Genomic DNA, 16,633 nt, shown 5'->3' on the forward strand with positions numbered 1-16,633 from the left:
GCAGATCGAGGCTGCGGTGGCCGGGAGCGGCCACTGCACTCCAGTCTGGGCGATAGAGTGAGACTGCAACTCAAAAAAAAACCAAGAAAGAAGTCTGTGTCCAGATTTACTGAGAATGATGATTCAGTAGGTGTGGGCTGAACTGACCACTTGGGTTGGTTTTGATTGCATATGTATTTTCAATTGATGACTGCCAGTATTGCCTGCAGTTTAAAGTTAGAAAAATTTGAAGTGGAGAAAAATGAAGGGTATTCTTTCTCCAAAATCACTGTAGCTGAACCCAAAGCTTACTTGCTACCTGTGGAGGTGTCAGTGCATTCATTCACACAAAGTACAGTTTGGATTTTGGTGTTTTGTTTTTAGGAAAAGCTCAGTATTTAGAAATTTGGCAACTATGCTTTTCTATTAATTACCCAGTGGTCTTCACATACATTTTTAGGCTCATGCTGAAGATTCAGTTATGGACCATCATTTCCGGAAGCCAGCAAATGATATAACGTCTCAGCTGGAGATCAATTTTGGAGACCTTGGCCGCCCAGGACGTGGTGGCAGGGGAGGACGAGGTGGACGTGGGCGTGGTGGACGTCCAAACCGTGGGAGCAGGACTGATAAGGTAATCTTAAAGACTTCTTTTTCCCTTTTAAGTAATTAATAAAGGGCCTCTTGTAAATCACTGGCTGGGTCCTTCTGTAGACATTATCAGTAAATGTACCTCAGGAAACCACATTTTAAGTTATATTTTTGTTTAGCTGAGTGCGGTGGCTCATGCCTGTAATCCCAGCACTTTAGGAGGTGGAAGTGATAGGATTGCCTGAATCCCAGAGGTTTAATACTCGCCTAGGCAACTTGGCGAGGCCTCGTCTCTACAATAAGTCAAAAAATTAGCCAACTGTGGTGGCGTGTGTAGTTCCAGCTACTTGGAAGGCTGAGGTGGAAGGATTGCCTGAGCCCAGCAGGTCGAGGCTGAAGTGACTGTGACCGTGTTACTGCATTCCAGCCTGGGCGACAGAGTGAGACTCCAACCCCCCCCAAAAAGTTATATTTTTGTTTAAAGTACTTTTATGGTTTTTGGAGTAGTGCTGTTAGTAGTGTTAAATTACACTTTATTGTTCTTATCAGATGCTGGTCCTGGCGCTGTGCCAGGTGTTGTGTATATGTACCTCATTTAATTCTTTTTACTATGGTGATATCCCCATTTTACAGATGAGGAATTTCTGGGAGAGGGAATCAAGTTAACTCTTGGCCCTTGGTATGGTTTACCTGAAATAATCTGTTCCCTTTATTTTGATAATTCTAACTGCTTTTTAGGTCTCAGTTTAATCACTGTGTGTCCAGTGTGTGACACATGATTGATTGTCAACACCTTTTTATTCTTGATTTCTTTCACTAGAGTTTTTTCTGTCCTATTTTCTTTTATTTTCTTTTTTTGGAGTCAGAGTCTCACTCTGTTGCCCAGACTGAAGTGCAGTGGCATGCTCCTGGTCACCGCAGCCTCAACCTGCTGGGTTCAGGCGATTCTTCGCCTTAACCTTCCAGGTAGCTAGAACTATAGGCACGCGCCATCATGCCCGGCTAATTTTTTGATTTATTGTAGAGATGAGGTCTCACCAAGTTTCCCAGACTGGTCTCGAATCTGCGGGTTCAGGCAGTCTTCTCACTTCAGCCTCCCAACGTGCTGGGATTACAGGCTGAGCCACCGTGCCCGGCCTTCTGTCCTATTTTCTACAATCTCTTCAAGTGCCTTTGAATATTGTGTGGCACAAAACAAGTTCTCAGTGAAATATTTTGGTGAATGCCCAAGTAACTGATAGATATGAACTGATAGATATGAACATGCCAAAGCCCATGCTTTTAATGACTATATGTTATTAAAGTGTTAGAGGTAACCTTTGAGTATTTTTTTTATCGTCCAACTTGGAAACGACCGTAATGTCCTCCTGAATTCTCAACACCTGATGCACAGATTGGGGACCTACCTGCTTGATTGAGTCTCATTGTTTGATTATAGTGATAATATTACAGGTTTTATGGTCGTCTGTGTCAGTATGATGATATTTTGTTTCTTCCTCTGGCATTTTTTTTTAAAGGCCAGTGTTGTGTTTATGGGCTTTTTCAATAGCAGTTTGAATTCCCTTTCTTTTCCACCATTTTTTTGGACCTTTTTTAACCTTGATGATTGTACCTTAATTAATTGTTCTTAGTTTCTTAGCATGCATTTGTACCGTTCTTTTTTTTTTAGAGTTCTGTCTAAATGTATACATTAGCAGCGTATTTTCTTTTTCCTCTTTCCTTTCTTTTTAGCAGTATATTTAGGAGGATACAAGTTTCATGCACTTACTCACGATCCCCTCCCACCTTTTGTGGTCTCCAGTCCACGTGTAGTCATTGCTTAGCTCTCCCTTTAGGCTGAGAGCATGCAATATTTGACTTTCTGAGTTATTTCACATAGGATAAAGACTTCCAGTTCCATCCACTTTACTGCAAAAGACATAATTCCATTGTTAGTCATTGTCTGTGGTATATATCACGTTCTCGTCTCTTGTTGGACACTTGGGTTGATTTCATATCTTTGCTATTGTGACTAGTGCTGCAACAAACATAGGAGTGAGGGTATCCTTTTTATATAATGATTTGATTTTCCTTTGTGGGGAATTGCTCTACAGACTGTGAGTTCTGTTTTTCGTTCTTCGAGAAATCTCCATCCTGTTTTTCAGAAAGATTGTACTAACTTTAGTTTGCATTCTTTTTTTTTTTTTTTTTTTGAGTTGGAGTCTCACTTGCCCAGACTGGACTGCAGCCTCGACCTGCTGGGCTCCGGCGATCCTTCCTCCTCAGCCTTCCAAGTAGCCGGAATTACAGGCATGCGCTACTTACCCGCCAGTGTATAAGTCTGCCATTTACTCCGTGTCCCCACCAGCATCTGTCAATGTTAGGCTTTTCCAGTGAGGGCTGACTGGCGTAAGATGGTGTCACTGTGGCTTCACTTTGAATTCTTGTGCAAGTTGAGGCCTGGGGCTAATCTGGGTTTGTTTCTCTTGCAGTCAAGTGCTTCTGCTCCTGATGTGGATGACCCGGAGGCGTTCCCAGCTCTGGCTTAACTGGATGCCATGAGACAACCCCGGTTCCTTTGTGGACCCTCTTGTTCAAAGCTTTTGCATGCTTAAGGATTCCAAACGACTAAGAAATTTAAAAAAAAAAAAAAAAGAAAAAAAGACTGTCATTCATACCATTCACACCTACAGACTGAATTTTATCTGTTTTGAAAATGAACTTCTCTCGCTACACAGAAGTAACAAATATGGTAGTCAGTTTTGTATTTAGAAATGTATTGGTAGCAGGGATGTTTTCATAATTTTCAGAGATTATGCATTCTTCATGAATACTTTTGTATTGCTGCTTGCAAATATGCATTTCCAAACTTGAAATATAGGTGTGAACAGTGTGTACCAGTTTAAAGCTTTCACTTCATTTGTGTTTTTTAATTAAGGATTTAGATGTTCCCCCAATTACAAACTGGTTTTAAATATTGGACATATCGGTTTTAATACCTGCTTTGCATTTTCACACATGGTCAACCAGGACATGTAAACTTTGGTTTGTCGGATTTTATGCTGTGTGGAATACTAACTACTTTATGTATTTTAACTTAGTTTTAATATTTTCATTTTTGGGGAAAAATCTTTTTTCACGTCTCATGATAGCTGTTATATATATGCTAAATCTTTATATACAGAAATATCAGTACTTGAACAAATTCAAAGCACATTGGTTTATTAACCCTTGCTCCTTGCATGGTTTATTAGGTTCAAATTATAACTGATTTACAATTTCAGCTCTTTACTTTTTAAATGTGTGACTTTCCCATTTTAAAAGCCAAATTAGACATCTTACTGGTGACAATTGTTTAAGCTACTTATCAACGATAGACATGTACTGTCAAGTGAAGTAGTTTCATGGGTGTGGGTTTCCTCACCTTAACATGGTGGGTGGAATAAGTTGATTTGGCTAATGTGTAATATTTAAACTGTTCTGTAAAATAAGTGTCTGGCCACTTGGTATGATTTCTGTTTGTGATAGTTTCCCCAAGTCAAAATGGTACATCCATAATCCCATTAACCCTTCTTTGTTCTAAAAAAAAAAAAACCAAAGGGCACTGGTTAGTATGGTGAGATGGGGGAATATTTTACTTTTTGGAATTTGAAAAGCAGACAGCTTTACTTTATAAGGTTGGAACAACAGCACCATCCATGAAATATAAACCAAAAATCTTACTGTTTTTGAATTTCGTATATTGCTATTATTTGGTCTTAAGTTGATAGATGGATGTTCCACAGAAAGTGATAGGTATCTTTTCCCTCTTCCCCCATTAGAAATCTAGATTAATAATGGATTCCTTTAACGGGAGCATCACCACTTATTAAAACATACATGGAGAGAATGATGAATGAAACAGGTTTTCTAGGGCTTTTTAAATTCTGCCACATGTATTGATAAACAGGAAAGGAATTTTATTTAAAGTTTAAAGAGTCTTGTCACTCAGTTTTCAGTAATGTTCTACCTATGTATGGTAATACGCAGTTTTAAAAATATCGGAGATCTTCAGTCTTAAACGTGTCTGCTATTTAGTCAATTGGTTCTGATGTACACTTCTAAAAGAAATTGTACAATACAAGAGTTATTCATTTGGATTAGATTTATTCATCTAAGTTACCTACTAGTCTGACATTTTGGGAAGGAGGTAATGGTTTTTTAATGATGGATAAACTTGTGCTGGTGTTTTGGATCTTATGATGCTGAGCATGTTCTGCACTGGTGCTAATGTCTAATATGATTTTATATTTACAAACATACCTGCTACCCAGAGGCAAGTATTAATTTGGTCCATGTGGACTGTTGACCCCTCTTGAGATTGCAACATACATGCTTCTAAATCAGTGTGTTTAGACTTTTCAAGTATCTTAACTCATTTCTGAACATGTTTATAAACCTTGATTTCCAGCAACATTATAGAAGACACTTGCTATCAAAAACACTTCACAAGTTCTCACTGTCACCCATTGCTGTCATGAGAGAAAACAGCAATATCTGGTATGTTGCAAACTTTCAAGATAGCCTGAACTTAAAATGTTTGTCCATTAGTTGCATCTGATGGATATAAATTTGCCTCCTAGTTCACTTTGTGTCAAGAGCTAAAACTGTGAACCTAACTTTCTCTTACTGGTGGGTAATAACTGAAAATAAAGATTTATTTTCATGCTCACTTCTTAAAAGTCATAAGAGCAATCAAATAGGAGCCCATTTATCGTCATGTGTTTCCTGGTTTCTACCTTGTGTGCACACCCCCATGATAATGCTCATATTTAGTTTTTCAATTATATTTTTGTGGGGTTTTCATTGACTAAGCCAGGTTGTCCAGTCACAGTGGGGAGGGGTACCAATCTTCATGACATAATTGAGAAGTTGCATACTTGGAAAAGTATGAGTTTCAAGGACTGGCATTCACTTCTCTTAGCAAATCACTTTTTGAGGTTGAAAGTTAATCATGCTGGTTGCTACTTTTTGTTGACAGGCTGGGTATTATACTCTAGGAGAAAAAGCCCTTAGTGGACCCTGATTCCTAAAGTAATGAGAGCTAATGCTTTGGTCAGCTTTTATCTGGATGCTTTAAAAAAGTTAATCTAGTTAGTTTCTTTACTCAGTTTTATTTTTTAAAATGGAAACAGGACATAGCATCTCTAGGATTGTAAATATGTTTGGGGCTTATATTTGGTATGGATTTGGAGGGAGGATATTAAGTATGCTGATTTTGTTTTTCTAATTGCTAGAGATGGTTTGCACTGAAATAGATGTTATACGGAGCTGCATACAAAGTATAAATGTTGTGTATTTTAAAAATACATCTTTAAGAAAGCACTAGCTTAAAGTAGCCAAGAGGTATTAAATGGCTTTACAACTTTGAGATGTGAAGTTGCTAGAACCTAACATGTTGAATTTCATGGTAAGGTTATGCAGGTAGATTAATTGGCATTTAGTTCAATGTTGAGCTAGCCGGTATAGGACATTTTCAGGATCTCAGGTGCATCCAGTTCTGCTTTCTGAAGAAAATCAATGCTTAGAAAGTAGCTTCTGACCCAAAAACATTGAGTGGATGACACTGAGATAAGTATGTAAAGTAGCAAGTATGAGCACTTACAAGCCAGACCTACAAGTTAACTGAGAAAGCCCAGAAACTTCATTGCTAGTGTGATTTGTTGAGTTTGTAACTAGTAAGGCAGTAAAATACCTATTTAAACTGGGCCCTAGTAATTAATTAAATTTACCAGCGTCATTTATAAGAAGTAGGTTTTATTGAGTGAATGTTTAGTGGCAGCTTGCCGAAATGGGTTCAGTGACCTTATGCTTAGCTGCTCCCTAGGCATGTTTCACCAACTTGAGAATTAAACTTGGAGGTTATGTGAGAAGTGATTGAAGTAGATGAGGCCAAGGAAGTCAAATTCAAGAATACAGAGGAAGCAAGGTTATAATCCAAATATGGGAGACTTTCAAAAAATGATATGGCTATAATGATAAATTGTTAAAGCCATAAAAATTTTGGCCACAGATGAAAGTATAAATGTTAAAAATGGGTGTCTTTTTTTTTTTATGAGTTGGAGTCTCACTCTAACCCAGGCTGGAGTGCAGTGGCCGCTCCCAGCCACCGCAGCCTCGACCTGCTGGGCTCCGGCAATCCTTCCGCCTCAGCCTTCCAAGTAGCCGGAATTACAGGCGTGCGCTACCACGCCCGGCTGATTTTTTAAAAATTTATTGTAGAGATGAGGTCTTGCTGCCCAGGCGAGTCTCAAACCCGCGGGCTCAGGCAATCCACTCACCTCAGCCTCCCAAGGGCGCGGGATTACAGGCTGAGTCACCGAGCCCAGCTAAAAATGGGTGTCTTTGAAATAAAGAGCTGTAACTCAGCCAGGAGTCATAGACTTCAGTCTGTGGGCATGTTTCTGTAGGTCCTTGAGTTAAGAATGGATTTTACATTTTTAAAGGGTTAAGAACAAAAAATGTAGGCAGCTCACAAAGCCTCAAATATCTGACCCTACAGAATTGTTGCTGACACCTGATCTAAGCTGTCACTTTCAGGTAAGCATAAGAAAAATGTTCTGTGTACAAATTAAATTGTGTCCCTCAGGAGGTAAAGTGAGGAGTACGTTTAAAGGAATAATCTTCGCAATTAGAATAAGAGCAACATACCTGGTAGCTAGTTTTTATTATTTTTGAAAAAAGTTATGTAGCTTGTAACCTAAAATATTCTGAAGGGACTGTTAGGTATGCATAAAATCTGTTACAAAAGTAGTTTTAATGCTGTGATTATAGTTTAATAATCCACATTTAGTGGTGTTTCTCAAATCAGTACAAACCTATTGTGCTAAGGACTTTTTCTATGAGATGAGATTTTTTTTTTTTTTTTTTGAGTTGGAGATGAGAATTTTTATACAGGTAAGAAAACGAATGTCTGCCTGAACTGGATAGGTTGAGCTGCAGCAGAAAGGAATGGCTTCTGGTGACCATATTTTTAGAGCTTAGTAAGACTAGCTGTTCAGGCAGGATTTAGCTTTTGTGCTGTTGATTACATTTGTACTAAACTGAGAGTCAGTTGTTCACTTCTAAATGGAAGTAAAAGGTGAGGAATGGCCAACACAAGTTAGAAAATAATTTACCAAATTATGTTTCTGAGGTACGTATGTGCTTGGTGTTTTCATTGGTAATGTGTTCCCTTTGGCTGCCCATTTGGTATGATGTGCAATTCAGAGACCTGGTGATAACTACATCTGGCAATTCTGATCCATTATGGACTTTTAAACATCTAGATAATTGAGTCATGCCAGGTGATCAGACAGGTGTGCTGAACTGACCTGTGAGAGCGTCATTCCTTATGTAGCTGGATGATGATGTTGGTATGGAAATGTGGAAAATGAAGGACTGACGTTCAGGATTTTGATGACGTGTTACTGGGTAGGAGAAACGGGAAGCAGCATGTCTTGGGACAGTGTTACTAGTTGGCCCTGGTTATCTTGACTGCAATTGTAGCTGATTTATTCAATTTTATGGCCTGGAAAGATCTGTAGTTAAAGAAATGGCGTTTGTTTTTGTACAAAACCTTCTTAATGAAGTTTTTGTTAAAATGTGGTCCAGGTTAATTTGGTTCTTCTTAGCATTCAACTGCCTAGAATTTTGTTGGACTGGAACTAAAATGTTCTATTAGCCAATGAATAATCATACCCAAGAAAAATAGTTATTTTGAGAACTTTGCATATTGAGTTCCTTGTTTTCCACCTGAAGTGTAATAATCCACAAGGAAATGTTACTTCCTATGGCAACCACACTCTGAACACTTAGACAAGTACTGTGCATAGATGTGTACTTATAGACACATATTTACACTTTTGTCGAGTGCTCAGACTGCCAGGGGTTTGGGGAAAGAAAACTACTAAATACATAAAAGAAGATTGTTCTTGTTTTTCCTCATTACATGACTGAACATGTTTAGGCCTTCGTGATTGGTGAACTAGACATACATCTTTGTTTAGAGATGGGCAATTGGTTTTTGTATTTTCCCTGGAAAATTTGAATTTCTAGTGAAACTTCCAGCCTCCCATTTTTTGGTTAGGAAAGGAAGATTTTTAACAACTACAGATAATTTGAATTGGATAAAGCTATTTTTAAGACATATGTTCATTAACTACTAGTCAAGAGGGGGAAGAAAATCAATACATCTAGCAGGTCTATGTGCCTCACACTACAGTATTTTTTTTTTTTTTTTTTTGAGTTGGAGTCTCACTCTGTCGCCCAGCCTGGAGTGCAGTGGCTGCTCCCAGCCACCGCAGCCTCGACCTGCTGGGCTCTGGCGATCCTTCCGCCTCAGCCTTCCGAGTAGCCGGAATTACTGGCATGCGCTACCACACCCTGCTGATTTTTTATTTATTTATTGTAGAGATGAGGTCTTGCTGCCCAGGCGGGTCACGAACACTACAGTATTTTAATCATAACAGTATACCTTGAAGGTTGTGTGGCATTTACTGTATATCAACAAAATCGAGCAGATTAAAGTTTTGTTTTTTTTTTTTTTGAGTTGGGAGTCTCATTCTGTCACTCAGGCTGAAGGGCAGTGGCACACTCCTGGCCAGTCACTGCAGCCTCGACCTGTTGGGCTCCGGCGATCCTTCTGCCTCAGCCTTCCTAGTAGCCAGAACTACAGGTGTGTGCTACCTTGCCCGGCTAATATTTGATTTGTTGTAGAGACGAGGTCTTTCCAAGTTTCCCTGGTGGGTCTCGAACCCGTGGGCGCAGGCAATCCTCTTGACCTCCCAAAGTGCTGGGATTACAGGCTGAGCCACCGAGCCCAACCGATTAAAGTATATTTTACTAACAATTGGACTGGCCCTCTATCTTTTGTCAAATTCTAGAGCTGGAAGTCAGTTTGCCATAAGAAATGCTTTTGATGCTGTGTAATTCTTAGTGAAAATACTTAAAAACAATATCAGAGAAGTTTCTCTTCAGGAGAAGATTGCCAATAAACTCTTTTGAGTTGGAGTTTCACTCTTGCCCAGACTGGAGTGCAGTGGCACACTCCCAGCTACTGCAGCCTTGACCTGCTGGACTCCAGCGATCCTTCTGCCTGAGCCTTCCAAGTAGCTGGAACTATAGATGTGCGCTGCCATGCCCAGCTAATTTTTGATTTATTGTAGAGACAGGTCTTGCCAAGTTGCCTGGGTGCATCTCGAACCCGCGGGCTCAGTCAATCCACTCCCAAAGTGCTGGGATTACAGGCTGAGCCACCGAGCCCAGCCGCCAATAAACTCTTGATTGAAGAAGAATAACCAGCACTTCTCAGTTACAGGAGAGAATGTTTCCTTTTTCAGAATCATAAGTCTCTTGCTACTTAGGATTATCAAACTTTTAAAAGAACTGCAGATTTTTAGAGGAAAAATTTTGAATTGCTTTGAAGATTGTAGCTGAAGAAATGACTGACTTGATTGTCCTTGCAAGTTATTTTAATCTATTACAAGCAGGTCAGAAGTTGATGGAATTTTTTAAAAACTGCAGCTCCTCTGTAAGCCTACTGCCACAGATCAGAGAGTAAGCTAAAGGGAGTGTTGATGTTTACAGAAATGCAAAGGAATGAGTCCATTTGAGTTGAGGATAAGAGGTGAAGGAAAACTTAGGAAGCAACTATTTTCTAGTGTTGTGAAAAGGCAAATGCTCTTTTACAACCTTTGTGATGAAATAAAGTAAGATTTCTGTTTCTAAATGAAATCTTGGAAAGTCCTATTTTCACCTTAAGACATAATTGGGGAGGGGAAGGAGGCATTGCTTAGCCCCTGAGTTTGGAACGTGCAAGGGAGATGTATGACTGCCGTTGAGCAAATGTTCTTAATAAAGGAATGGGGTTTCTGCTTTGTTGTTACTTTTTAACCAGTTTTGAAAGCGCTTTTTTATCATTTTTTGAACTCATAGAAATGGCCCGAGGGTGAGTGAGTCTTCTTGCCTTCCCAGTTCTCTGAGAATGTCATAAAACCCTTCATGTTTCCTTGGGTACCATTAGCCATAGTCAGTAAGGAGTCTGAGGCTGTTTGAACCTTGACATTGTCTTGTACATGCAATGCTAGGATCTCTTACGGGAAGAATTCCTTACAGTGGAACTCTGCAGCCGGCATGGATTTAAAGGAACCCTGTGGCAGCATATAGTAGGTCTGTATCTTAGAGATGTGACTGGAATCCCAGAGAAACTAATTTTAGAACGGTTTTGGCGCTTGTAAAGAAATGACTACTAGCCAAGTGTGGAGCCAGTTAGCATAGAATGAAGGAAAGGTCTTCATTTGCGTTTCAACTTAGACAAGCAACAAAGTAGAATCAAATGCAGCCCTAGTTTCTTTTTGCTTAAGAAATAGCTTTATTTTTAGGAAAAAAGAAAAACAGGTAAGTTGGGTGTAGTTGTATATGTATTTTACTTTAAGAGGAAGAGCGTATTATCTGCTTACTTTGTTTAAAAGGCATTACATTTTTATTGTTTTTGTTTAGAGGCTGGATCTCACTCTCTCCCAGGCTAGAGTGCAGTGGCATGCTCACAGCTCAGTGCTACCTCGAACTCCTGGGCTCAAGTGATCTTCCAACTTCAGCCTCCCAAGTAGCTAGAACTACAGGAATACACCACAGTACCTGGCTAATTTTTCAATCTTTTGCAGAGACGGCATCTGGCTATGTTGCCCAGGCTGATCTCTAGCTCCTGGGCTCAAACAATCCTCCCACCTTGGCCTTCTAAAGTGCAGTGATTACAGGCATGAGCCACTACTCCCCGCCTGTTAAATAATACTCTGTTTACTTAACTCTTTCTAAGGAGTGATGTTTCCCTTTTTGTTGCCTACCTGTGCATAAGATTTAGATTAGCTGAGTAAGATAAGCAAATCCAGGAGTGCCGAGTCTGTTCTTGGTGTTGTTTTTAGATTTACTTGGTTTTTAGATAGGTTTCATAAGAATCAAGAGTGAACAAGAACTTCAGAAGTAGAGAAACACCAGCTTGTGGTCCTCCAGTAAAAAATTTTGATCTAAATTTATTTCAAGGTTTTTGTAGACTTCAAAGATTTTTTTATAGCATCACAGTTACACTCGATTACAGTCAGAATCCCGATTGATGTAAATTTGTAGAACATCATTTGCATAAGTGGAATTGGAGAGTAGTTAAATCTGATGCCCTGAAACCAGACTGGTGTCAGGTGTTAGTTGTGTGGCTTCCATTCTGTTACTTAGTCTTTGCATCCCAGTTTCTTCACGTAACGGCAATCACTTACTTTAGCCAGCGGTGGTGAGAACTGAGTCCTTGAGAACTCCATGCACAAAGTGCTGTGTTCTTGATCATTATTACCAATTCCACTAGAAAGAGGCAAAAATTGGTCCGTTACATAAACTGGATTTCAAAGACGTGTTACCTCAATTATGACCCTATCATGTCCACTCCCACCTCACCTGGCTGTGTTACCTGCTTTGTATTTTCTACCGTCTGACAGGAGCACTAAGGGTTAATGAAAGAGACACAGAAGGTGGAGAGGAAAAAACCCGGGTCACGAAGAAAGTGACCTGTAGTGTCTGTCTCCAGACCCACTATCCCAGGCCTTTGAAAAGAAATGGACATATTTTATTGACGATCCATTACAGAAGTAAGGAGTATTTGTGATTAAAAAAATGCAAACAGCCAGCATGGTGGCGCACACCTGTAGTTCCACCTACTTAGGCTGAGGCGGGAGGATTGTCTGAACTCAGAAGATTGAGGATGTGAGCCCCGGTTGTGCCACTGTACCCTGGCTTGGGCGACAGTGAGATCCTGATTCAAAACAAAACCAAATAGGCAAACATGGATAAGATAGCCATGGTTAGCATTGGGTGTATATTGTCTCAGATTTTGTTTGTGCATTGCTTTATAAGAGTGAGATTATTCAATCTTTGTAACTGACCATTTCCATGTCAGCTATTGCTATACTTAAAAACAAAAAAACAAAAAAAAACTGCATGTATGCTTTTTATCAATTCTATGATACATCCTTAATTTCAGGCATATTAAAATGGCAGAATGCATCATAGGTATTGATGGCATCTTAGTTTTATTGGCATTTTTCTTTTACTTAGGACATAAGCTAATGAGAGGTCTTTTTTTTTTTTTTTTAAAGCCAGAGTCTCACTCTGTCACCCAAGCTGGAGGACAGTGGCATGCTCACGGCCACCACAGCCTCAACCTGCTGGGCTCAGGCGAGCCTTCCACCTCAGCCTTCCAAGTAGCTGGAACTACAGGCACGTGTTGCCACGCCTGGCTTGTTTTTTGATTTATTGTAGGTCTCATCAAGTTGCTCAGGCTGGTCTTGAACCCCTGAGCTCAGGCAGTCCTCTTTCCTCAGCCTCCCAAAGTGCTAGGATGACAGGCTTGAGCCACTGCGCCCGACCAAATGAGGGGTCTTATACCAGGTGAAGTCCTGGTTTCCTTGACATTCAGTGTTTTCACTGTACAGATAGATCATGGTCTAAGTAGGTCCCGATTGCAGGGCATTTATTGCCCTTCCCTCTCCTGCCACAATTGTAGTCAGTGCTGTTGAGGAACCTTGCATTCAATTTAGGAGATTTATACTCGGTGTTGGACTGGAGTCGCTTATTCAAATTTTACCAAATGTTTTTCATCTGCCTTCCAGAAAGAGGCCAACGAATACTCCTGATGGTGAACTTCAGTCTCCCTGATTAATACTGGCTAATTTTTTCTGTAATCTGCTGATCTGTATGTGAAAAGTAGCATTTAGTTTTGATGATGGGTGGTGGTTTTGCCATCTTCTGGGGCATTAATATGAATTCTGTGAGGTGCCCAGAGGGGCCCTTCCCGCTTTTTGAAAGTATTGGCATTTTCATATTGGTCTGTAAGAATGCTTTATTGAGGGAGCTAGTTTTGGCGTATGTTGGCAAACAATTTTATGCAACCATGAGTGAGTGTCACAGGGTTTTAATATTAATCTATCGGTGGTCCAGTTTAGTGCAGGCTGTGATGTACAGATCCACCTTGTTTGTCTCTGTCAGCCAGCACTCTAAAGTGCTCATCTTTTTTTAGGAGGGAAGAAGAGACCCTCTGATCTCTTGAGAAAGTGCCTTACAGCCTTTTTTCTGTTGGTGGGTAATGAATGTGCCCAAGTTCTGCAGGCAGGAAGAGGAAAACGGGCCTCCTCCGGAGTGCTTGAGTAATGCTCCCGGGGCAGGTGACAGCTGCATCGGGTGACCTAAAAGGACAGAACCTGGTGGAGGAAGACCAAGGCTGGAACACGGGGAGCCAACTGGAACAGCATGTGCCTAGCGTGGCCTCTCTCACAGGCGTCCGGGCATCGGTGAGTTGCAGCTGTAGGCTATTAATGGAAGCTGGGAATTGGGACAGGAGGGACCACGGCAGCAAAGGAAAAAAAAAAAAAAAGCACGAGCACTAGTGTGAGTTTCCTGTTGCCTGCAAGGTAGACAACAACCCAGAAAACAGAGTCTCTAGCTTCCAGGAAAGAGGGGCCAGTCAACGAACATTTCATGATGAGGGCCTCACCAGGGTTGATGAATTCCCATGAATTCAAGTGAACTCAGGGTGTGTATTTGTAGCGTTTAGGTCCCAGAGAATTTGATGTGTTTCCATAGAATAGAGATTCTGAGCTGGCTTTGGATGTATGGCAGGAGTACAAATTTAAAGTTGTTGCTAATTCTCCTGAGACGTGGAAGCCTGACTGAGGGTGGGGAGTTCCACCTAGGCCTGGTCAACCTGGAAACTTGACTTGGGGGCAGGGGGCAGGGGCCAGAAAGGCAGACGGTGGAAACCACATGGAGCAATGGCAGAACAGGGTCACCCATCTTGACTTTCGGGGAAGGAGGACGATGCTTCATCTGGCTGCCAGATGTGTCTGTAAAACAAGAAACACCCCTGCATGTATCCCAGCAGGGCCGTCCATGAAAAGCCGGCTTGAGTGGGGGCTGAGAAGCTGGCTCGAAAGTGGAACAAGCGCAGACTCAACTGTCCTCACAGAGAGGAGCAGAGGAGCCCGCTGGGGACGGGCGCAGTGCCGGGAACATTGCCATGGTGCCTGCTTTCGAGGCCGGCGATCCCGCTGAGCAGGTGTGTGGTGTGGAGGTTGCTGGGGAGCACCGAGGGGGCCTCGGCTCCGCAGGAGTGAAGGCCGCAGTGCCACCAGGGGCTTTGGGGGGAAGGGTTGTGGGCGATGAAGTGGGAGATGTGGAGTCGAGTGCTGTGGACGCGAGGAAGGGAAGCGTGAGGTGGATGACAAGCAAACAGGAAGAGGAAGCCAAAGGTGGAAAGCAGGTCTGTCCTGCACCTGCCCAGCAGCCGTCAAGGGTGCACGCGAGCCAAAGCTCAGGCCAAGCAGTGAGGAGTCGCGCATGGTGCGCCGCATGGTAGCTGAGCAGAGCAGGATGGAAATGTCAAGGAGGGAGCACAGGCTTTCCAGGGACAGCCCGAGAAAATGCTGTGTGCCGAGTCTGGGAAGGCGGCAAGGACGAGCCAAAAGTGTGACCGGGAACAGCAAACGTTCATCACTCCATTTCCAGAGCTCTGGGGGATGTCTGGTAAGCCACAGGCCAAGAAGTTATGCAGATAGGGTTGGGCTGTGCGTGGACGTGCTTCTAGTTTGGCGGGCTAGGGGAGTAGTAGAAATTTGCAGCAGACACTTGGTTAAATAAAAATCCAGAGGGCAGCAGAGAAGTGGCCTCGGCTCCAGTGTTAGTGTGGGGCGGCGCAGTGGGTGGACCCAGGCCTGACAGGGATTCACAAAAGGGGTCTTGGCTCTTTCATCCCGGGTACCATTCGCCATCTAGATCAGGACTCCTCCCCTCCAGCTCAGCAGGAGTGCCGCTTGTGAAGGACAGATACAGCAGTGGCTAGGGCAGGGTGGCAGGCTGGGGACCATGGATTTAAGGAGCAAAGCATGTACCATGGTCCAGTCGTGCTGTGGAAAAAAGAGTGGCCTCCCAGGCTCAACTTGAGGACCAGCTTGGGATCTTCTCAGGGAATGGAAGCAGCGTTCCCTCGGGAGAAGGGCAGGGACAGCTTGTGAGGGCAATGCCGGAGGCTGGGGTCTTCGACCCTAGCTAGCCCTGGTCCTGAAGGCAGCACCTGCTGCCGCAAAAAGGAGAGGAGGCCAGGGGCCAGGAAACCTCTGCCCAGCCCTTCCTAAGACATCTGAGATTTAGAGGGAGTCGCATGCCCACCAACCTGTGATGAGTTGATGGCAGGCCTCTGCTCTGCTGTCCTCAAGTCACTAAAAGAGGGAGGAGGCAATGATAAGACAAAAAACTATGCTGCCATTCCTAGTAAGAGTGTTGGTGTCCACTCTCCTCCCCGTCTGCCTTTCTGGCCAGCACAGGCAAGCAAGTTGCCAGGAGCTCGGGCTGGAGTGTCCAGGTCCACACGGTAGAGGATGTGGTCTGGGGAAGGCCAGGTGAGGCATCTGGGTGAGGCCAACTCTCCGTGCCCGAGACTCACCAAGTTGGCTTGCCTGTCCGCTCACTGCAGCCCAACCTGATGGGAGCACCCAGAGATGATGGCCGCTGGAGAAGGAGACAGGGTGATCAGGGCAGGCCTCATGGGTTGGGGCGGAGTGGCCTTCTAGGCTGCCAGCCTTACCACTCAGAACAGGAGAGAGTCACGCCCCATCTTTAACCGATCCAGAGTTAGCTTCTCACCACAGGAGAAGGTGAGTGGCTGAAGGGAACTTGAGGGAAAAACAGAGAGAGAGATGTGCCGAGGCTCTGGCTCTTCGAGAGGGTCAGGGACAGGAGCCCCCTGCGAGGGAAGGCCTTCAGCGTTGGAGGGGAGGTAGCCCTCGTGGTTGGAAAGGTAGTCCACCGGCAGGACCGCGGCGGGACTGGCTGGGTTTCCCGGCTTCGGGGCAGGGCCCCTGCTCCCCAGCACCCTGTACAGGTCCACTAGCTGTCTGGTCTCAGCAGGCAGGGCTGTGGTGGGTGGTGGACTGGAGGCACTGGGCACTGAGTGTTCCTCACAGGTCTGATGACCTTGGACGCCTCGGGCCCTTGCTGGCCAGCAGGGGCGATGGGGATGTCTGAAGCCTGA

The 16,633-nt window shown here is 43.1% G+C and overlaps 1 protein-coding gene across 6 annotated transcripts in view; it reads left to right on the forward strand.

The window, feature by feature from the left end:
- Positions 1-5,293, forward strand: part of SERBP1 (SERPINE1 mRNA binding protein 1) — a 19,169-nt gene extending 13,876 nt beyond the window's left edge. For 4 of the 6 annotated variants that reach the window (XM_008054400.2, XM_008054415.2, XM_008054408.2 and 1 more), the window contains exons 7-8: positions 440-613; positions 3,042-5,291. In XM_008054400.2, the coding sequence (XP_008052591.1) occupies positions 440-613; positions 3,042-3,098 (231 nt within the window). In that variant the 3' untranslated portion in view covers positions 3,099-5,291. Of the gene's footprint in view, positions 1-439; positions 614-3,041 lie in introns of all 6 variants that reach the window. The other 2 variants (XM_008054385.2, XM_008054391.2) reach the window with 1 other exon arrangement.
- The last annotated feature ends 11,340 nt before the right edge of the window (positions 5,294-16,633 follow it).

This window comes from Carlito syrichta, unplaced genomic scaffold, assembly GCF_000164805.1.
Source record: "Carlito syrichta isolate Samal-C Ts95f unplaced genomic scaffold, Tarsius_syrichta-2.0.1 Scaffold78750, whole genome shotgun sequence".
Taxonomy (NCBI): Eukaryota; Metazoa; Chordata; class Mammalia; order Primates; family Tarsiidae; genus Carlito; species Carlito syrichta.